Source organism: Misgurnus anguillicaudatus, chromosome 3, assembly GCF_027580225.2.
Source record: "Misgurnus anguillicaudatus chromosome 3, ASM2758022v2, whole genome shotgun sequence".
Taxonomy (NCBI): Eukaryota; Metazoa; Chordata; class Actinopteri; order Cypriniformes; family Cobitidae; genus Misgurnus; species Misgurnus anguillicaudatus.
This window is the reverse complement of record NC_073339.2, coordinates 9,131,416-9,155,382: the sequence shown is the minus strand read 5'-3', so window position 1 is coordinate 9,155,382 and position 23,967 is coordinate 9,131,416. Positions and strand designations below refer to the sequence as shown.

General features: G+C 39.1%; 1 protein-coding gene across 1 annotated transcript; it reads right to left on the bottom strand.

Moving 5' to 3' along the window:
- Window positions 1–251: 251 nt before the first annotated feature.
- On the bottom strand, window positions 252–23,885 carry papss1 (3'-phosphoadenosine 5'-phosphosulfate synthase 1). The gene is made up of 12 exons (XM_055204519.2): window positions 23,290–23,885; window positions 22,797–22,911; window positions 20,157–20,392; window positions 19,926–20,064; window positions 19,664–19,782; window positions 16,679–16,792; window positions 15,706–15,817; window positions 12,834–13,039; window positions 6,717–6,852; window positions 6,328–6,596; window positions 5,040–5,269; window positions 252–552 (listed from the first exon to the last, which is right to left on the bottom strand). The coding sequence occupies exons 1-12, from the start codon at window positions 23,347–23,349 to the stop codon at window positions 414–416; spliced, it is 1,875 nt and encodes a 624-aa protein (XP_055060494.2). The 5' UTR covers window positions 23,350–23,885; the 3' UTR covers window positions 252–413.
- Window positions 23,886–23,967: the final 82 nt, after the last annotated feature.

Genomic DNA, 23,967 nt, shown 5'->3' with positions numbered 1-23,967 from the left:
AGTATTGAACCCAGATCATTCCTTTAAAGCAAGTATTTTTATATAAAAGCTTGTTATTAAGGCAAATTCTGAATCGTCTTTCATTTAATTGTGACTGTTATTATGAAGACTGTGGAAAACATACAATCTACAAGAATAGAGACTGCATAAACCACTAATAATCTTATGTTTACAGTATGAGAATCGTACCGTTTACCAACTCACATTATTCATTTTTTTAAACCGTAACATATAAAATGCTCTCATAAGACTCATGAAAAAGTGATTTTATGTGCATCTTGCAAGTAACATCCAAAATAGCTTGAAAAGTCCATCGGGTGGTCCCAGTGTATAATTTTTTTATCTTTATCATCCACTCCACCTCCTCCCTTTTTGTAACAGAAATGCCTCCTCCCATCGACCTGCAAAACGACTTAGGCCTTCTCCACAGTCTGGTAATACTCCTTGAGAACGGACCAGGCCTTGGGCGCCATGAAGCCTTCCGGAGGGTTCTGGCCTTCGCGAGCCATCCTCCTCATGCGGGTTCCTGAGATGAAGTCATAGTCCTGGTGGCTGGGTAAAATGAGACGACAAGCAGTCGAATTAGAAGAGGGATTTTAATATGTGTGAGAAAAGGGACAGCGTGGTACCCGATGTGATAAGAAAATTAAAAGAAACGTGATCTCGGAGCATGCGTCAGCGAAAATAACTAGGTGCTGTACACTGGTCCTTTGTTCGGGGCATCTGACGGGAACGTTGTATTATATTCTAAAAGACCTCCATGATAAAATATGTTCTCTCGAATGGCTTTTTAAACCACATAAATGCCTTAAAGGCTGTTTTCTACAATGAGCTAAACAGGCTGACATTACAGCTAGGCCAAAAAAATAAAAATGCAGAAATGTAAACTACAGGCCCATGGCGATTAAACCCAAAACTCCCTGCTACACGTTTTCATTTAAACAAATGCTTAGAAAATAAACAGTCTGATAAACAGAGCTAATTAGTCTCCAACTGACGAATAAAACTCAAGCGGTAGTCTAAATACAATCCTCAGTGGCTCCTGCGAACAGAGTTTATTTGTTAAGGATTAGTTGTTCTTCAATTAAGATGCAGACGCTAGGAAAACATTCACAGGGTTTGATGCGTTTATAAGCGCGTGCCGTTGCGTCTAGTTTTCCTGGTCGTAATCACGGGTGTAAACGCGGTGTTATTTTTGCCGTGGTTTCGCACCCAGGCAAGCGAAACGCTTCAGATGAGCTTATAATGTGGAATGCTGAAAAATTTCAAACATTTCTACAGACTACCACTGATGTAAGGGGATGAAAAACTTTGATGGCTAATCTGCATTTGTTTACAAAAGAGTAATGTGCCCGTCGTACATTTGTATGCAAAGTCCTGAACTACTAAATGGGTCTAACGTTTTGCATGCACAGCAAATGTGTGACCCTGGACCACAAAACCAGTCAATTTTTGAAACTGAGAATAATAAATCATCTGAAATCTGAATAGACAACCTTTCCATTGATTTATAGTTTGTTATGATAGGACAATATTTGGACCAGGGGTCTCCAACGTGGACCAACTGGTGCCCAGAGTCTGTGAGGTGCCCGCCAAAGCACATTCTATTAAAGGAATAGTCTACCCTTTTGCTATATTAAACTATGTTATTACCTCAACTTAGACTAATTAATACATATCTATCTTTTTTCAATGCGTGCACTGTACAGCGTGTCGTGAATATGTTAGCATTTAGCCTAGCCCCATTCATTCCTATGGTACCAAACAGGGAAGCCACCAAACACTTCCGTGTTTTCCCTATTTAAAGACTGTTACATGAGGAGTTATACCAGTAAGTATGGTGCCACCAAATAAAAAAAATTTTTGGTACCATAGGAATGAATGGGGCTAGGCTAAATGCTAACACATTCACAACGCGCTGTACAGTGCACACATTGAAAAAAGATAGGTATGTATTAATTCGTCTAGGTTGAGGTAATAACATAGTTTAATATGGCAAAAGGGTAGACTATTCCTTTAATAGTCTCAATTGTAAAATGTATTTATGACATATTTGTTATATTAGCTTAGCTTGGTTTACGTATGTTAACATTTTAAACAATCCTAAAACATATCAACAAGTAAAATAAAATTAACAAGTAAAACCAGTAGACTATATCAAAAAGTAGCCCTCCATTGTGGTAGCCCTTTCCGACAAAAAGGTTAGAGACCCCTGACTTGAACGAGATACAACTATTTGAATTATGTCTTTCAATTGTGCCTTGCGTTTGCAAGCGTTTAAAGCGCTTTTGGTGTGACTGGCCATTAAGGGTGCCCAATAATTGAAATATTGAGAAAATCACTTTTAAGTTGTGCAAATAAAATCCTTAGCAACACATATTACTAATAATAAATGTTTGATATATTTACAATAAAAACAGGGTTCCCACTCTAAGCCAAATGTCAAATTCCCTGAATTTTACTGACTAAAAAGCTCAATTTAAATGAACTTGAAATCAGTGGAGCCTTGGACCCGGAAACGGCATTTCTTACTTCAACTTACCAAGCGGATTACAGTTTGAACTAAAATTCAAAGCGACTAACAAAATCCCTGATAATTTATGTCTTGGTCAATTTCCTGAATTCCAATGTCTGGAATAGACTTTTTAAAATCCCATGATATTCCAGAAATTCCATGACCCGTGGGAACACTGTAGGAATTGCAACACATTCTATACTTATACCAGGACCCTGTTGAATGCTTTATTCTGATTGGATGAGAAATGTTCCAAAAGTTTTGATTACTTTTCTGTAAACCGCACACCTAACTTGTCAAATGTCTTAAAAATAGGCACCGACCAAAGCAATGTTTGTGGTAACCGTGGTATAAGAGAAATAATTGAAGGTCCTTTGACTTATTTGAAAATAATGCACCCCGTGCTGTAACGGCACCTTGGGTGTGCATTATTTTCTTATAATTCAATGGCCCGTCGTCAATTATTCCTTACTTAATATGCTAGTGATTTTTGACATAAAAAACAATCATTTTGACCCATACAATGTATTGTTGCGTAACAAACCCGCTCAACGTCCGCCACGCAGGCAGTGTGTCTCAGGTGTAAGGCTTTGGTTGAAAACGGCAGGTGTTAGGCATGGAGAGGAATTTTAAAATTGAGCAAGCGTGGAGCGATTTCACCAGAGCGAAATAAATTGTAGGTGAGCGGGGACCAAAATTGAGCGAAGCGTTCTGGTGTGACTTTGAGAGGTGAAGCGCAGTTAGCAAACACCCAAGTGAGCGGGGAGCGGAAATTCTCACCACTCAGCTCCGCTCACATGCTCTGCTCCAGGGTCAAATGTCAATATCTAAAAGTGAAAAAATGTGTATTATCGCTAATCAAAACATTTTTACTGTACAAGGAACCATCTAGCAACACGAACAATAGGATTAGAAATAACATTATAGGTTTTTCCTCAGTGGTTCCTGCGAGAAAGAAGAATTTTGTAAAAATCGAGACCTTACAATCCATTAATAACATTATATTTATGCATTTGGCAGACATATTTATCCTGACTTAGTGTATAACAAGCTATACATTTTATCTGTATCAGTGTTTCCTGGGATTGAAGCCACAATCTTCTGTGATGCTAATGCAATGCTCTAACACTGAGCTACAGGAACACTCATAAATCTGTTCATTCATAATAAATCAAATCATTTGCATTATAGCACACTTATTATACAGCTTTTATAATATTTTTATGTGATGATAAAGCTCTCGCAAGTCTGACATTGAAGAACCATCTTGCAAGAAGCATCTAAGAGTATTACCTAGCACACCTTAGCGACCGCATAACATCCCAGCAACGGCATCAAAATTTCATCTCAACATACCATTTTATGTCTTATTTTATTTGGACGGACCCACAAATGATTTTTGTTTACGGAGTATTATCACCATTCCACCCGGCACTTACTTCAATGGGGTGAAGGGGTAGGACACATAAACTCCAACTCCACAGAGAACCGTTAATATGCGTTTAAATGAGAAACAGCTTGGACTGATTTTAGACATTTTAGAGGAACACTTAAAGGGGAATGGCTGGCAATTAGGCTCAGCATCCGTATTCGCCTCGATTTTGGCCAGGCCCAAAGAGCAGACGGAACGCCATAAATTTACTAAGGCGCCAAGCGGGACCCTTTGAAACTCAGACGGGGTGTGAGGCTGCCCCTGCCTCCCCCTTCTGTCACAGCGGTGCTTGACTTTACATATCAAGACGAGGAACATTTTCAATACTGGACTTTAATGAGAGAACAAGTTTGAGATGAGATATAGCTACACATTGTGTTTAGGGGCTAATTAATCCTAAAATGTAACATTTTGTAACTTTCCAAAACCCCTACGGTTTTCTTCTGTGAATCACAAGAGACCTTGAAAAGTTTCGTTTTTTGTAATGGGGGAGGCCAAGACACGTTGCACAAGGTTTGATGTAAATTACTACGTAGTTGCTCACCTGTTGAATGGGTCAAGTTTATTTATGCATGTAAAAAAAAATGACGAACTACACAGTGATTGAAAAGGTTTTCAGTGAATAGCAACTTTGGTCTGTTCCTCACATGACTTCAGACTTCTTGATGGTTGCTAGGTCGCAAAACAGCCCAATCATTTCTTAGGATCCAAACAGGGATGAATTCAGAAGCCACCAAACACTTCCATGTCTTTAAATAGGGAAAACATGGAAGTGTTTGGTGGCTTCTAAATTCATCCCTGTTTGGATCCTAAGTAATGAATGGGGCTAGGCTAAATGCTAACACATTCACGACGCGCTGTACAAAGATTAAGTGCACGCATTGAAAAAAAATAGGGATCTATTAATTCGTCTTAGTTGAGGTAAGAACATAGTAAAATATTAAAAAACTGGGGTGTTTTCCTTTAATACCTCACCACTGCCAATACAATTATTTCTCAAGGACACTTGTACGATTTGTATTCTATCTGTTTGGAAACATTAATTTCTTCAAAATATCACTGTATTTTTGTATAAAAAGAAGAATAACTTACTTTTTCGGGTCATAAAAGTCCATTGCCTTCTTGACTTTGTTGTAAGCTGCAACTTTGAAAGGCACAATCTCCAAAGAAATAAGACCAGGGGCCATGGTGAGGACTTTGGCTCCATGGGAAGGCTCATAGAGGTCTTTACCGGTGTCAGGGTGAGGCATTCCAGCCGGGTCACGGCCCACAATGTAAAAGTTGGCCCCAGCTACCATCCGGGCCCTGCAGTGCCACTGTACCTTTTGGAAACACTTCCAATGTAATTCTTTTCACACTTGGTTTTTTATACAAGAAAGCAAATGTGACCCTGTCTGTGAAATCCAGGCTCATAATTTCAATCTAAATATGAGGTTTGGAGAATAAAAGCTTGTATTTTGGATTTCACATTGATTTCAATGCTTGACATTACTTGGTAAAGATATCAAGGTTATATTTTCACAAAATGTTCTTTATGTAGAATAGAAAAGTGATAATGTGAAAATAAACAACACAAAAAGTCTTCTGTAAAATGAATGTATATGTCAATCAATAACATGAATACTGGGGAAAATATAAGAAACATCATAACGTCCATTCAGCTTTCAAAATGCATTAAACTGATATAAATAAAAACGCCTTACGTCATAGTATATATGCAATTGGATCCATGATTATAACTGGCTCATACCAGCCAACCTAATTGTTTTGTGTGGAGTCAGCAAATCCTCTGCTTCCTTCACATAACTCGACTCCTGAGCAACTCCTTCCTGCGGGCAGCTTTAGTCTTACAGAGTCTGCCTGCTCCCAATAAATTTTTAATGTCCCCACGCCACATGATTAAAGAACAGACGTCAAAATAGCCATGGAAAACGACACCGGCATTTTTGTCGGAAGAAAGCTCTCAGTTTGCACGCTGATGTTCAGACAAGCTGGATTTGTTTAGATCTCATTCAGAAGACAGAAGTGAACTCTTGTAGGACAGTCACAAGATTCGTGATGGCAATTAAACAAAACCTAGCCCCCAATATGTCTCTAGCCCCCAGTATTAGGCGAAACGAATCAGCCATGAATTGTACCACCAACAGCTTACAAAAGAATGGGTTTGGTTCAAACGCTGTTTTAATTATCGTTCTCAACACATTTAGTCAAGCTTCTTTAGAAATTCCTTCTCCAAACCAGTGCATGTATGACGCAATACATAAAGCATGTAACATGTCATAATATAACCAAAATAAATATTTAAAAACCTCAGTCAACATATTTTATTATTGGGGTACTCCAGGTGTCTGGCCTCGGCCCCTTCACATTTCACACTAACCTCTGTGGGGCCGGCGTACATCATTGGCGAGGGGAAGATGGCCACTATGGTGGAGTTGGGGTCGAGCAGCCCTTCCTCCAGCACAGCAGCGTGCTGTTTCATGCGCCAAGCGAGCGGCACGTCATCGTCTTTGGTCCAGCCTCCAAGGGGGTGGAGTAGCAGCACCGGCCTGCGGTAGCCACGCTCAATGAGACGCCGCTGGGTGTCCTGCATGAGCAGCGCGTGGCCGTTATGCACGGGGTTCCGCAGCTGGAAGGCAAAGACGGCATCTAAAGAATAGAGAAGAATGACTCTTTTAGCCAAAACAAAGTTTTAAATGACAATACATAAGTTTACTACTATAATAATCTACTATAGTACAGAAAAACGCCAACACATCTAGTCCATACCTGCATTCATCTCTTTAAACTTTTGCTTGAGTTCAGTTGGGGTAAGCCTATAACTGTCCAGCCCGTCGTTCCAGTATATCCGATCCAGAACCTGGAGATCTCCTCCAACCAGCCAGTCGCCACTCTCCATCACCATCTGCGACCAGAAACACCATCAGACTTCCAGGAATAGCAATGATCTACTAATCTAATTTCCAGTATAGTGTCAGTCACAGCTGCACACTTGGGCTTCCTTTCATTTTTCTGTGAGTAACATAACAGGAACCCTCCAACTTTTTGGTGCATGCAAGAATATGTCTCTAACTCTCAGTATGGTGCTCGAACCAGAAATAAGTCAGACATGGGTAGATGCCCGACTAGCAGATAAAGCCTAAAATGCTTTCCAGTTTATTCTGGCAATGAACCTCCCATTTAAAGAGGAAGTGGCCATTTGACTGACATTTAATGTAAACATTTGTTTGGAATTGGTGGCTAGTTCATCCTCTTACGTGCTTACTGTAGCTGCCTGCAAACTTGTAGATACAAGAGACTGATAAAAATTCCTGGAAATCAGATATCTGCCAAATAAAAATGTGACAATAGAAACTTGCCTTCGGATATACCAAACATAACAGACACTTTGTACTCGACTGTAATTCTACTGTTGGCACACATTCCCCGCTGCAGAGACTTTAAATACGCTCGGGTACAAGAACAACATTCATTCCCAAATATGGGACATGATTGTCCCAGAGTGATCATCTTAATTCCTGAACAGGACTTCAAAACCATCCATATGTACAGCTATCGTATCGGGTTATAACTCTCGGCTGCTTTAACCAACATTTCACCTTCGGGAGGTCCTCACCTTGGCTGTACTTTAAAAAGCGGTACGGTACCGTAATGACCCAAAGCAGACCCGAGGCTGCTGGGGCGGAGAATACCGTTTCACGGCCTCTTTGACTTTCATCTATTGAATTGACTTGACAGCAGTGCTGGTGGCTTAAGAGCTTTATGTGCAAGAATGTGATCATATTAGGCAGATTTGGAGAGGTCTGAAAGCGCTGAGCGTTAATAAAACGCTTCATCCGCAGCTATGTTTTTGCATTTGAAAACTGAATGCATACGCAGCTGTCTTTTGCTGGCCATGGTACGGCAACAGTAGCACCGTTTATATAATTTATGGCGATCTATGCGTGTTGGCACTGGATTGCATCTATAAAATAAATCAACTTGAGTAATATAATGGACAATAATTAAGCACATTCCTTCGAATGTTCCCTCTCCTTATGGCACCCTAAACACGGGAAGATTGCTGCTCTTGTGCACTTTACCTGCGGGCTGAAGTGCTGCATATCGACCGAAAGGTACGCAGATAACTCTAGAAGTGTCTTTCTAACAGGTCCAACTGTTGAGCTTATTCAACAGATGGATTTATTTTTAATCAGGCAGGCAGACAGAGCCACTCCAAAGTCCGAAGACTCTGTGTTGGCGCCCATTAGGGAGAGCCGGAGCCATTAAAGTCCACCTAAGCCCACAAGCCGTACTTACAGATGGAAACAATTGTGCAGTATTTACTCAGTGAGATTTGTTAGAGCAAGGTGAGGGGAGAGGAGGGGAGCAGGACTTGACCAAACAGCGTTTGAGCAGAACGCAAGCTGAGAAATCCAACTAAAACATGTGTGAAATGAAGGAGGTCAAGGAATAAAGAGATTACTAAAGCAGGGATTGAGAAAAGAGTGCTGTGGGAGAGACCTGGGCGTGAAAGAGAGAGTGAGTATGTGATCAAAGGAGAGAGAAAATAAGAGAAAGTGAGTGAGTGATACACCTAGTGTGAAAGAGGTGAAGAAAGAAGGTGGTGAGGGTGAAAGAGGGTAAGAGAAAAACACACACCTGTGGGCAAGAGATAGAGAGAGAGAAAGAGAGAGAGAGAGATGTGGGTGAGTGAGTCGTGTGGTTAAGTAAGTGTAAGTGAACGAGGGAGCGAGAGAGACTTAAGCCTTTTTCACACAGACATTATGGAAAATACACGGAAAATGCACCAGGGATTTGGCCGGGAACATTTTATTTTTGTTTTTTCACACTCCCAATGATTTTCTGGAATCTGTGCGTGAGTTCACACAGATCCCATAAAGGCGCGTGACAGTGATGCGCGGGTTGGCGTCTTTTCCAACCCGCGAGTCCCTTTTTTATGAAATATTTGGCCAGCCCCACACCAATGTATCTATTTTTACAACCTGCAACGCCCCGCCACCGCGACCATTAAAATAAACATACTAAGCATTTGTAATGTAAATGAAAAGAGGCTTTATTTCAGCCTTAAAGTGCTTGGAAACAGCTATTATATTACATCGCCCTGTAAAGCGGTAATAACATACGCTTATGAACCATAGAAACCAGCATGGTCATATTATAGAGATAGGATAATGATAAGCATTTTCAACATTTACAAAAGTTGCAATTTCATTACCCGCCCCAACCCAACACGTGGGTTAGGAGACGACCCGCACATCACTAGTGCGTGACGTATAGACGCGTGACATGTTTAAAGTCTAGGGATGCACCGATATGGAAATTTTGGGCGATACCGATAACGGATAACTCTTTATATTTGGGGGCCGATAACCAATATATATAAAGGCCGATAAATATTCATATTTTTTCACAATGAAAAACTCCCAGGCCGCGGACATCTTGTCTTTGCGCTAGACTAGCATACTCTTAAGCCCGCAACACGTGTCATCTTCGTGCTATGTCACAGAAAGCACCAATCAATACTTCACATGGCCAGCAATGAGCAAGTGAAGTGGTTCAACAAACCAGAATAATCCATCATTTATCGGCTTTCATTTATCGACCAAATTTTGCTATCAGACCGATAACCGATAATATTAACAATAAGCAGTTATCGGCCGATAACAATATGTCGGCCGATATATCGTGCATCCCTATTAAAGTCCTTTAAACTTTTTCTCTGCAGTATCTGAAATTTGCTTACTATACGTTATTTCTCTCTCCAGAAACCACTCGCATGCATTTTGTTTATGATAAGATTATAAAGTAGCGTGTGTAGCGCTGTTCTAGTATTCTGGTGAATGATCTCAGCTTCAGAGTGGATATTTGATGAGCTCCCAGATCTCTGCTGCTTTATTCCAGTTTGCAGACATCAATGTTAATAAAGCAATAAGCCCCAAGAAGGAGTGGGTTACCAGTGCATTTTATAACAGCTAAGGGTCTTTGTTAGGCATGACGTGAAGCGGAGTGCCTAAGACCCCCTTAGCTGTTATAAAATGCACTGTGACCCCGCTGCTTCGCGGGGGTTATTGCGTTTATAAAACGGTTACTTCATATGCATAACATTAGCGGGATTTTATTAAAATAAAACACAAATAAGTTGTAATTATATTAGTACAAACTCTTCCGCCAAACAAAGTAGTTCCTCAGAATCAAGTGTGACTGAAACAGCGTAGTTCCCAACCAACACAGACGCAGCAAAGACACAATGAAAATATGATTTAAGACTGTGGTGTTTATTTTATAAACCAACATTCGTCTAATTTATACATTAACATTTATATCATGCAACTGTTGAAGTGATGATCAAATATGCTTGGAAGCATGCTGAACTCTTTCCCCGTCAGTGTTTTTTTTAAGTTGCCATCCAGTTTTAGTTTAATGCCTTGCAGAAAAATGATCTTCTTTAAATAAACATAAAATATCAAATGAAAGAACAGACCATCCGCTTTCAAACAAACAAAAAAAAACGTTTCATCCTACCTTCATTTGTTCTCTTATCACCTCTCAAATGTTTTAGCTAAAAGCGGAGATAATTCAATTTTTGTGAAAAACTTATTTAAGAGAACAGATTCAAAGCCATCAAAACTTAAAAGCTGTGTTTTCAGTGTTGAGTGACTGCGTCAGTGTTTAAGTTGGGTAAGTTCGCCATCTAGTGGATAATAGTGGACGTATGAACTTGAGTTAGAAACTCCTCAGACAACGTTTTCTCTTTATCAACGAGATGACTCAACAATATTTATTGACATTTATCTGGATATCGCCATTAATTTGCAATTGTAGACAAATCAAAAATATGACTGTGGTGTTTTTCTTCATAAATCAGTATTCAGCAACAGTGTCGCAGTGATACTTATGTAATACGGTCTGAACCGTGAGGTTACCGGGGTATTTTATCACGGCTTAGAACGCGTTTCAACCAATCAGAATGAAGAACCAGAACTGCCCGCTTTATAATATGCATTTAAACCCCTCATTTTAAAGAGCTGAACCAAAACTTAATTGTTGCGATGACACGCCCCTTACGGCACTGTTTCGGTGTCTTGTTTACACAGAGGGATTTCCGGGAATGTTATGGGAATGCTACTAGGTCCCCTCTATGGGAGCGATCCCAGAACATTTACGGGACGTGTTTGCGTTCACACAAGCTTAATTTTACGGATTTTTCTGGGACCTAGTATGTGAGAGAGACATTATTTTCCACAGGCCTGCTAAGAAATCAGCATGATTCTGTCTTTTGTTAAAGTGCAGTCCAAGGCTAGTTTGGAAATCCAACCACAAAGCATCGGGTAAAATGTTCTTGAATTTATCCTAACTTTACCTTCCCAACCTTTTCTTTTTTTTACAATCTGCATAGCAATTACTAGCATGCTTTGGATGGTTGCTAAATGACACGTCATAAGCGCCTGTGTCCAAATCGCTCTCATTTACATTACTGGGCCCCTTAGTGGGATTTATTGGAACAACTCACTGCATTTTCTGAAGGACCCAGTTCCTACATATACCTTTGGCACCTTCAATGTACGTCTGAGGAATATGAGGTTTGTCATGGAGAGTAGGACGCCTCCTCAGTAAGCCTCACAATTCGAGGTGTCATTCATGTCTGTAGCACAAATGGTGCATGATGAGGTACACACAGATACATAATACCTATTACCTAGTTTTAGGGGCTTATTGAAATCTCAAAGCCAAAGTATGAGCAATCATATTTGCTCACAGCATAACTAATGAGTGATTAAGAAAACGACAGCCATCCTAAATTTCTGGAAGCATCCGACAGAGGCAGACAGATGAAAAGTGATGCGTTAATGGATGACTGTGATTCTGCCCCTATATGAACGTGTATGTGGTCTAAACAGTGCTCTCATTCAAGTCGCCTTCATTATCGGGACTTTCCAGGTGGTTTGTGAGTCAGAAAGGAAGAAAAAGCAGGAAGATGACGACGTAAACTCGATACAGGCAGATGTTAATTCTATCCAACATCTTACATAAACTGACAAAAAACACATTAGACGCTTCGTCTTTAACAGACGCGACAAAAAAAACAATAAAAGCTGTGCGAATAGTTTCCTACTAGCTCGATTTGTGGTTTGTTTGCATTGCATTGCATTGCAATGCCCCACCCACAATGAAATCTGATTTGTCGACACATTGCATATGCTCTGATTGGGTGTATTAGCAGTGAGATACGTAGCATTTTGGCTTTTAGTGTTTTTAGGTACTCTTAAAGCGACACCACTTCTTTTGGAATCTATTCAGCTGATCTCCGGATCTGGCGCTAGCACTTTTAGCATAGCTTAGCATAATCCATTGAATCTGATTAGACCATTAGCATCGCGCTAAAAAATAACCAAAGAGTTTCGATATTTTCGTAGTGACACCACGCACTGACCTAAAATAGTCCCCTGCTATTAAAAGTAACCAAGGGGACTATTTTCGGGCATTGCGTGGCGTCGCTGCACCTGCTGCGGACGTGTTGCATCAGCAAAGTCCTTGATTATTACGCCAGAATGAAAGTATAGTTCCTAGCCATATCTGCCTAGAAAATCGCAACTTTTAATTTTTCGTCGGCCTTAGTGTTAAATAGGAAAAGTATCTAAACTGTTTGGTTATTTTTTAGCTCGATGCTAATGGTCTAACCAGATTCAATGGATTATGCTAAGCTATGCTAAAAGTGCTAGCGCCAGACCCGGAGATCAGCTGAATGGATTCCAAAATGGTAAGAATCAAATGTTTAACTCTAGGGGAGCTGAAAAATGAGCATATTTTCAAAAATAAGTGGAATGTCCCTTATTACAAAAAAATGATGCAGAATAAAAATGCAGGATTTTGCCCAAATCTTACCTTAATGTACGGGTGATCCTTGCAGGTAGTACCCCACTGCCGGGCACAGCGTTCCTCTTTGCGGTGCTCGTAAAACTCCGGGTTGCGCAGGATGGCGACACGCCGGCCGGCGTAGGCCAGCGCGAACGCCGTGCTGCCGTCCAGACGCTCCTTGTCTGCACTTGAGACAGGCAGGACCACCGGCACCGAAAGGTTAATAACCCCACCTACGAGCAAAGGTTAAAGTTCAGATACACACCAAATACATCAGCCACACCAATGCTTTCAGCAATCGGCACCTTTTCAAAAAGCCTACAGGGGAAACGTGGGTACGGTTACGGATCTATGGGGGGGGGGTGGGACCGAATTGGCTGCGGGGCTTTATTTGAAGAGAGTGAAATGTGAAAGTGGTGAGTTTTCTAGGAAAGTAAGAGGCCAATATGCTTGGCAGATTCATTGGGTTCTACACCTTGATTAAAGCAATATGAGCGGCAACCTTTTAAAATCCATTTACAGGATAAAACGCACACACATCTGAGAAAAAGCAGCTGGTTTTCATAAGACAAAAAAGCCATGAAGCATCCTATTTCACCCCGTTCCAAATGAAACTAGCAGCAGGCAGCGACACAAATGGGCCCACACAAACAATTTCACTTGATTCGCAGGCGGACGAGACACCAATTTGGTCCAAAATATGGCCCAATCGGGCTCACTAAACCGATCAAAACACCACCATAATCATTGTAACTTTGTCTAATGACACTGATGATGTCATTAATTCTGCCACATAGTCTATAATATATATAGGCGTGTGCGCGAATGCAAAGCAAAGGTTAGATTACTAGGCAAGACAACACACAGTGTTGTTACGAGGCCGTAAAACTAAATTGACACTTTTTGGAAACTTACACTCGATGTGGGAAATTACTGTAATTACACCGTACTGTAAATATTACGTTTTATAAAACCGCTTCGCACATTTGTCTTATTTGTAATCGAAAACGTACCGGCTTGTTATTTTGGATGCTTATGTTTTTCAGAAGCCAAGCTGCCTTGACAGCATGCGAGGAACAAAACCTCAATTAAATATAAAAGCTCTTTTATTTCTACCACCAATTAAACATTTCAATTCCACTTACAGTCCATTCAGATTTGACTCTTTTTAGGTTTTAGTTTAGTCAGAGGTCAATCCGCCAGCTTTAGGTGGAGCCTTGTTGCACTTAAATATATGTATTTGACAATAGATGTGTGGCTGTTGAGACTTCCAAACCCTGGCTTTTGAAGGGTTAGTTCACCCAAAAATTTAAATTACCTTATGATTTATTTACCCTCAAGATATCGAGATGTATATGACTATCATCATTCAGACAACACAATCCAAGTTATATAAGAAAGAATCCTGGCCCTTCCAAGCTTTATAATGGTAGTAAATGGTGCTTTTGATTTTGAAGCCCAAAAAGGTTCATCCATCCTTCACAGAAGTAATCCACATGGCTCCAAGGGGTTAATAAAAGCCTTCTTATGGTAATCGACAGGATTTTGTAATAAAAATATACATATTTAAAACTTCATAAACATTAATACTAACATCCTATAACAGTCATTTTCTAATATAACTCTGATTGTGTTCTTGTGGCTTAAAAGGGCCATGTCACAAGACTTTTTTGAGATGTCAAATAAATCTTTGGTGTCCCCAGAGCACATATGTGAAGTTTTAGCTCAAAATACCATATAAATAATTTATTATAGCATGTTAAAATTGCCACTTTGAAGATGTGTGCAAAAATGTGCCGTTTTGTGTGTGTCCTTTAAAATGCAAATGAGCTGATGAAATTCAAACACTGATCACAATGATGGTTGTTTGTTGCAATTAAAACTCAATTGTGCTTTTCTCTGCACTAAATGGAAGTGCTGTGGTTGGATAGTGCAGATTAAGGAGTGGTATTATTATAATAAGAGCTCCTTATGACATCATAAGGAGAGCCAAATTTCAATGACCTATTTTTTCACATGCTTGCAGAAAATTGTTTACCAAAACTAAGTTACTGGGTTGATTTTTTTCACATTTTCTAGGTTGATAGAAGTACTGGGGACCCAATCATAGCACTTAAACATGGAGAAAGTCAGATTTTCATGCCATGGCCCCTTTAAGGTCGAGTAAATCATGGAGTCTTCTTTTTTTAAAGTCACCATAAATAAATTCTCCAACCCCCAATATTTATATATTATTTATTATTGTAATTTTCATATAAATTTTCAAGAAATAAGAATTAAAAAAACAATACAAAAATAAGAATTGTCCATTTCGATTTCATGGTGACTTTTAAGGTGCATTGGCAGAGACAGCGAGGAAATCACAGGGGATCACTCTACTTTTGGTTGATGGAAGGCATTTGTAGACAACACATGGATGAATAAAACATTTTCTCATTCATTTTATATAAAGGTTGGTTACCATTAGTTAATGCATTGATTAGTTAACAGTGAGAAGTATATTTTTACAGCATGTATTGATCTTTTTTTAAATGTTAGATAATACAAATAACACTAAGATTAACAAATACTATAGGAGTATTGGGGGCCTAAACACCTTCTTAAGATCTTATTTTTCACAAATTAACAAAGTATTTTTATTTTTATTCATTATGGGCAACTGGGTATCAGTTGAAAGCAAAAACAAGCTGGAAAAAAATTAAGCTGAAAAAAAAAAGTTTTATAAGCACTGCATTTCAGTTAGCAGAATACAGTACAGTAGTGTCTAATAGAAAGTGTGGCTATCCCTGCAAAGCTAGTAAACATCGCCCTCTAGTGATACGTTCGCAAAACACCACAACTGAAAAGTTACCGATACACAAGATCATGCAAATAACTGTAAAAATAATTAAAGTCATACCATCCAGCAGACAGTTAAAATGCAGACATTGGAGGTACTCTCTCTCTCTCATGAAACCGTTCAGAGGCGTGGCCCACCCTTCGGCGAGCACCTGGACCCACTGCATGTCCACCTAAACCACAACAAGTACAGCAAAAGATTACAAACAGTTACAAAGATTGTGTTATAATGCAATGTTACATCGGTGTGACAACTTTACCGCAATGAGATCAGCTGTGCTTCAAGTTTGAAATGTTTTATCTAATCTGTAGTAGGGCGTCACTATTGATTATTTTGGTAATCAAGTAAACTAAAGAATTTACTAACAATTTCTCGACAGATAAATTATATTCACAATAAAAACTGACTTAATTGAACAATACAGGGCTAAAGATGGGGCTGTACAGTGCGACATTTGTTTCACATAATAATAGAAAATTAGTAAATTAGTTGATTATGAATTTCTAATGTTTGTAATGTAAACACACTGTTGATATTCTTTGTAATTTATTGCACTAAATCACGCCTCCACTTTTTGTCAAGTACTCGACAAAGATTTAAAAAAATTAAGTAATCGTAACAGCCATACTCTGTAGCATAGGGTTTCCAAAACTAGGGTTCGTGGGGGAATTGTAAAACTATGTAAAATAAATAAATAAAACTTTAAAACAGATGAATTTTTTTTCTTTTTAAAGGTAAATACGCAAATATGTTATAAATTAATTATTAAAACATTTCCTTCAATTTCAGGGGATACCTCAAGTAAATAATTTAGGTCAAGGGGGTTCATCTGACAAAAACTTTTGAAAACCCCTGTTGTAACCTAAATCAAACCAGAGGATTTTAACAGATGCACAATACATTGACACAAAGAATTGAATATAAATGCCACATATGCAAAGCAGACATGCTTGACACCATATTGAATTCACAGACTGGTTGCAGGTGTGTTAGCTCAAATGTTGTGCGAGTGACCAATGAGGAGTGGCTTTACCTTTGTGATCTCCATGGCTGGAAGAGTCTCTGCATCTGCTTTGGCCAAGTCCAGCTTGTTTTCCGGCACATAGAGCTCTTTGACCTCATAGGATGCATCCACAGGCACGATGTCCTACAGAAAAGATCTTCAATCACCACTCATTCAATGTGTTTTCTGGAAAGTTTAAAGGATTACTCCACTTTCATAAAAAGCACTGATGCATATTGACGTATTTATCATGCATATATATATATATATATATATATATATATATATATATATATATATATATATATATATATATATATATATATATATATATATATATATATATATATATATATATATATATATATATATATATATATTATAAAATGTAAACAGGGATCAGATATAAATTTCTTAAAGGAATAGTCTACTCATTTTCAATATTAAAATATGTTATTACCTTAACTAAGAATTGTTGATACATCCCTCTATCATCTGTGTGCGTGCACGAAAGCGCTGGGGCGCGCTGCGACACTTCGATGGCATTTAGCTTAGCCCCATTCATTCAATGGTACCATTTAGAGATAAAGTTAGAAGTGACCAAACACATCAACGTTTTTCCTATTTAAGACGAGTAGTTATACGAGCAAGTTTGGTGGTACAAAATAAAACATAGGGCTTTTCTAAGAGGATTTAAAAGAGGAACTATATTTTATGGCGTAATAGCACTTTTGGGAGTACTTCAACTCGGCACAGTAACACCCTCCCTCTCCCATTATGAGAGGTAGAAGGGGAGCGGACTTTTCAGGCGAGTCGAAGTACTCCCAAAAGTGCTATTACGCCATAAAATATAGTTCCTCTTTTAAATCCTCTTAGAAAAGCGCTATGTTTTATTTTGTACCACCAAACTTGCTCGTATAACTACTCGTCTTAAATAGGAAAAAGTTTATGTGTTTGGTCACTTCTAACTTTATCTCTAAATGGTACCATTGAATGAATGGGGCTAAGCTAAATGCTATCGAAGCGTCGCAGCGCGCTCCAGCGCTTACGTGCACGCACACAGATGATAGAGGGATGTATCAACAATTCTTAGTTAAGGTAATAACATATTTTAATATTGAAAATGAGTAGACTATTCCTTTAACAAACGTGCGTGTTTAAAGGCGCCGATTTCTTTTTCTACCGGTGGGTGCTCGTCACAGCGTCAAGCAATGCGTAGGTTACTTAGCAATGGGAGAGAACAGCATGGTCATGATTTCTTCGTTGTCCGCGCGAAATGTGAAGCAAATGTGAAGCAATTTGCGCTTAATCATCGGTAGGTGCTGGAGCCGAGCCACTGCCGATATCAGTTGCCTTTCCTTGCAAATAGCTCTAAGTCTGCTGGTCGTTTGCGTTCACACACAGCCCTACTCAACAATTCAGTTTCAATCCAGCTTCAAAATGCTCTAATCGATCCTAACTGAGGCATAAGGGTCTTATCTAGTGAAACAATCGTCATTTTCGGCAAAAAAATAAATAAAAAATATGTACTTCTCGTCTTCTCCCTATCAGCGTGACCTTACGTATAGACGGTTTCAGCAGTAACAACATAAACAAACGGCTTTCGTGGAAAACACGTAACTTCCGGTAAACTCCGCTAAGACGAAATAACAACAAAGTCCTTTTAAAGTAGTGTATTTATATAACAAGCAAAATAAACAACACATAGATTACATAGGAAACCAAAACATTCGTTTTTTTCGACAAGGTATTTGTTTACAAATTCAGTTTCAGCAACTAGTCAGATCATTTAAAAAAATAGGAACCGGAAGTAAAGTTCGGACTAGACACGTCCGATGTCACCGCACATGCGTCCGATTAAACGGTCTATAAGGTAATCATGTCGAAAGTGTGTGTTTCACATATGTTGATTGGGATCGTTTAAAGCCCTTTGAAGCTGCATTGAAACTGCAATTTTAAACTGCATTGAAACTGTAAACTGTTGGGGTCCACTATATGCGGAAAAATCCTGGAATATTTTCCTCAAAAAACTTAATTTCGTCTCGACTGAAAGACATAAACATCTTGAGTAACATGGAGGTGGGTAAATTATCAGAATTTTTTATGAAAGTGGAATATTCCTTTAAGAGAATCTCTTTGTGTCATCATATAATGAGGACAGAGATTGCTATCAACATCCTGCATACATGAGACAAAATCAAAACCACAGCAGCACATTTCCCATCAGTTTGCAGACTATTATATGAAATGTGCATCAGTATGCAAACCAAGTCCACTGTTTAGTTCATGATCTCTAAAAAAGGACTGCTATTACTATTGGCGCTTTTCCATTTCATAGTACCCCACGGTTTGGTTTGGGTCAGGTCGGGTCAGCTCACCTCATGGCTTGGTTAGGTTTTCCATTGAGTTTAGTAACACTTCGCAGTGGGAGGGGTTATAGGCATGTCGTTATATTTGCGCTGCCTACTGCTGTGACATCATACAAGTGGGAGCGTTGTTGTACATTCCCATACATTCATTTATTTCTCAGTCCGCCACAAAATAAAAATTGAACGGCACAAATAGATGTTTGCACATGGCGTTTACCACAACCTCTGTCTCACATGAAGTTTCTGTACAAACACCCATGGCGTCAGTCGACACGCTCCGCTGGGCCTCATTTAAGTTGCGTTTAAGCATATATGCGAATGTGCACATCACAAATGTGCCGCCACAAACTGCAAGTCTGGAAAAAACTGTTATGGTGTTCCTGATTCTCAACCTGTGGATGTTTTTCATCACTAAAAGGGAGCTTACAGCAAAACACAGATGACGACATGTCAACTCAAGACAGCGCAAGCTAGCATGAAGGTAAAGCTAATCTTTTACATTATAGCGATGACGCTGGTAGTGACGATTCTCTCAGACCAATCAGTGATCTACAGTGTTTTGACGTCACGTTTTGGTATCAGCTCGGGTCGCTTGGAACCCCAACCGAGGTGATACTAAATAAAGTATCGGATCTAGTAAACAAACCCTCTCCTGCAGGAGATCCAGGAGTTGCTGGATGCACTCGTTCACATTGCAGGAATCTGTCTTTAGCACCAGTTCTGGAGCCTCTGGCTTCTCATATTCAGAGTCAATTCCTGTGAAGCCTGAAGAAATCAAGACCAAAAGCGTTAAACGGATGGATCCTGCTAGCAAAACCAAACTCATATGTTCGATTTCCAGGGAACAGACAAACTGAAATTGATGTATTGATGCTACACAACTCTTAATCAATGATGCACAATGATACCTCTGATTTCTCCAGCTCTAGCCCTCTTATAGAGACCTTTGACATCTCGTTGCTCGCACACGTCCAGAGGAGCATCCACAAACACCTCGAAGAACGGCAGACCGGCAGTTTCATGGATCTTTCTGGCATTCAGACGGTCCTAGAGTGGGGGGGGTCGATAAACCAAATTCGGTTATTCCCAACAAATCAATTGATTATCCCGCACACACATCGATTTTATCTCTTCCTCACCTGGCCATATGGGGAAATAAAGCTGGCGATGCACACGAGCCCGGCGTCTGCGAACAGTTTGGCCACCTCTGCGATACGGCGAATGTTCTCCTCGCGGTCAACAGGGCTGAAGCCCAGGTTCTTGTTAAGGCCCTGTCTGATGTTATCTCCATCCAGTGTGTAGCAGGGGATGCCGTGGCACACCAGGTACTCCTCGAGGGCCATGCTAACCGTCGTCTTCCCTGCACCGGACAGGCCTGACGATGCAGGAGAGAGAGACATTACGGATGGGACATTTCCTATATCTATATACAAATATCTATATATCAGTTACAGCAAAAAAGTACTGTGGTACAGTGATGACATCATATGGTCCATAATATTTGCATAGTACTCCAGTGTAAAGTACATTTTACAATTAATAAAATGGTTTTATGTGCAAAAAAAAGTCCATAAAAAGCACCATGGTACTAGTTCCAAATAAACGTTTTAGACTTTTTCGTGCAGTATAAAAATATTTTCCACTGTATTATAAATATAAAACGGAACAATTTTCACATAATTCAATTACATTTTATTTATTGAGCGCTTTTCACAATTGTTCACCTGCTTCACATGAATTCATAATAACTAGTATGATGATAACAACTATGGATGCACCGATACAAATGTCTGTGCCGATACCGAGATTCGATTATTATGCTGTGTACACACCAACCGCGAAGCATTGCGTTCCTCACTCTAGATTACTTGCGGGATTTAACTTTTTGTCATGCAGATTTTTTTCGCTGGAGTTGAATAGTTTTAAAGACGCGTTAGGGCGAATACCGTGTTTTTGCGGCAATCGCACAGCCCAATTCGCATCATTTGCATCGCCAACCAATCCCCCCCGTGAGTTTGCATTTATTCGCATCTTTGCATTGACTTTGTATGTAATTTACTCACACAAATCGTTGAATTCACGTTTGGTGTGTACGCCCCATTAGAATGACTGCCGATGCCAATGAATATGATGCCCATTTTTTTATTATGCTGTAAAATACTAGAAGTGTAAAGAATACGAACTGCAATTCTGTTGTCATAAGCTGCATTTCTAGTACAGATTTGCGTAAAACTTATTCAATATTTTTTAAATGTTGATATACAGAACTTTGGTGAAATGACGTTTTAACTAACTGATGATATGACACTAAAGCGTATTTTTATTCTCTCACGATAAGTTATTCCAAGCTTCGCATTGACAGATGTTGGTAGGTTTACTTATATAACATCCATCACACTAGCCATTATTTTTAATCGAAGGAGACATAGAAGTGAAGAGTTTCGTTGCAAACCACCGTTTTTTTAATCGTTTTTTGGTTGTGCATTCCAATTAATTTCAATGCAACTGCAGTTGGTTTGTTTTGATTTAAACCTTCATAACTTAAAAAATTAAGCTAAGTAGCACCATAAAACAAAATAATAACATGATAACATAATAATAAACATGTTTTGACAAAAATGTAAAAAAATGGATTTATCTCCTTTTGCAACGAAACTCTTCAAGTGTATCTCAGCAATAATGCCAAGGAAAGCCCCTTATACTTAGGACCAGACACTTATGAGGCATTTCTGGTACATACCGCGTACATTTAGGTGACCTGAAAATGTAAATAAACGGTTTCCGTTGCAATTTTGCAGAATACATTTTTCTATTTACCTGAAAAGCTCCGTGTCCCTGATTGGCCAGCTAATCTGTACGTTGCGATTGGCCTGAATACTTCTGACGTCAGCCGAAAATGTGACGCTCATTACCATGTTTGAAAAATTTGCTTACAATGCAATGCTAACAGGAGATAACTTACAGGCGGAGTCTGAAGCGGGAGGAATTATGATAATAACCGTCTTGTCCACGTCACCAATCACAGAAAGTAAACGGTTGTCTACAATCCGTGTGTTTGTTGAAGTCCAAGAAAAGAGATTTACATTGGAGAAGATAACTCGCGTCATCGTTTACTTTGGGGTTTGTACCTTTTGCATGTTCTTAACATGTACACACTTACACACCAAAGGAAATTAAAAATCATGAATCGGACAATAGTTGCTCTTTAACTAACATAAACAAACAATGAACAATATAGTTTTTCAACATTTATTAATTCTTGTTAATAATGTCGATACAGTTCTTAACAGTTACAATGTTTGATTTTAAAATTGTATTAGTAAATGCCAAAATGTACGATTAATAAATGCTGTAGAAGAATTGTTCATTGCTAGTTCATGTTAGCTAATGCATTAACTAATTGTTAACAAATACAACCTCATTGTAAAGTGTTACCAAACTTTTCTGTGATATATGGGTGAGTGGTTGCGAAATTGACATATTTTCAATTCGAAATGTCAATTTGCACAATTTAAAAGGGTAATGGAAATGTTTGTCACCCAATTTAAAATAATCACACAATATGAGTTCTGATGCGTTTTTACACCTTTTTTGATTGGCAGGATTTAATCTGCACTGATCATCGGCTGTTGATGTGGGAAAATTGCATTTATCTGTGGATATCGATTATACATCACTAATAATAACATTTTTATCATGATTTGAGATTTATCTTTGAATCAGTTTCAATCAAGTTTTTGGCTATCAAGATTGTATTTATGTCAGAACAAAGGAAGTACCTGTAAGCCACACAGTGCATCCTCTGAAACCTCCTCTGGTCCCCACTACCTGTCCACGCTTGTTTCTGCTCACATGATGGGCCTGATAAGTCACATTAGTGGCTCTTTGCTTTCCCTGAAAAGTGAAGTGAACACATTTACTACATTCATCTGCATCTAGACAGGACATCCGGGTGACTGTGGTCTTGTGGGACAGCAGCTGGTCATTTAATGTTCAAAAATAGTCCTGCTAACCAAAAATTACACATGTGCATATGAAGTCCCAAAAGCTGTCTAACTTACGTTTCGAAACACATGTGCTGTATATACATATTTATGCACGTGCATTTAACCCATTCATACTACAGTGCCATGGTTTTCTTTCAAATTAACTGTTAAAATTAAGTGAGTCAAATTTAGCATTAACAAAAACAACAAAGGCATAACACAAATGGTTACTGTAAGTGTTTAACATTAGCAACACAAAAAATCTCTCAGCTAAATGATGACATACCCAGCTTTCGGGTGCATTGCTTATTTTCTGCTTCTTGTTCGTGTTGCCAGAGGTCTCCATTTAAGATATTATTAGCTGCTAAACCCACCGTTTGTTAATAAATGAATAATGAATTAAATATATGATTATTTTTTCGGAAGCCGGGTGCTATGTATGGAGGAGGTCCAGCAGGAAATGTAGCGGTTCAGACGCTGCACAGAACAGGAAGTTATGGAAGCCCAGCCGCTTTCATACAAGTCCCGCCTCCTTGGCCTGCTAGCCAATCGAATTCCTGTGAGGAACTTCGAAGCGTAATTTGATTGGGTGTTTGAGATGTCGTTCACATTACAGTAGAAAAGGCTCTGCCACGACCCAGTGCTATGACCACAACAAACTGTGATGATCAAGGGGCGGGACTTGTCAAATATACGGTTGAAAATAACGCAGCTCTGTATTGCCACCCGGTGGGTAAATTTTATTGTGCATAGTGATAGTCCCTCATCATTATTTGTCACATGGCTCCGATAATATTATAATATTATATATTATAATATTACAGTGAAATTCACTGAATGTGATTTAGAGTTAGACAATTGGCAAATATGTCAGGAACATTATCTCTGCCATGACAGAAATCCAAGGAAAATCTGACAGCGAACTCTTACACTGATTGGTTCCTGTAACTGTCACTCACAGTTC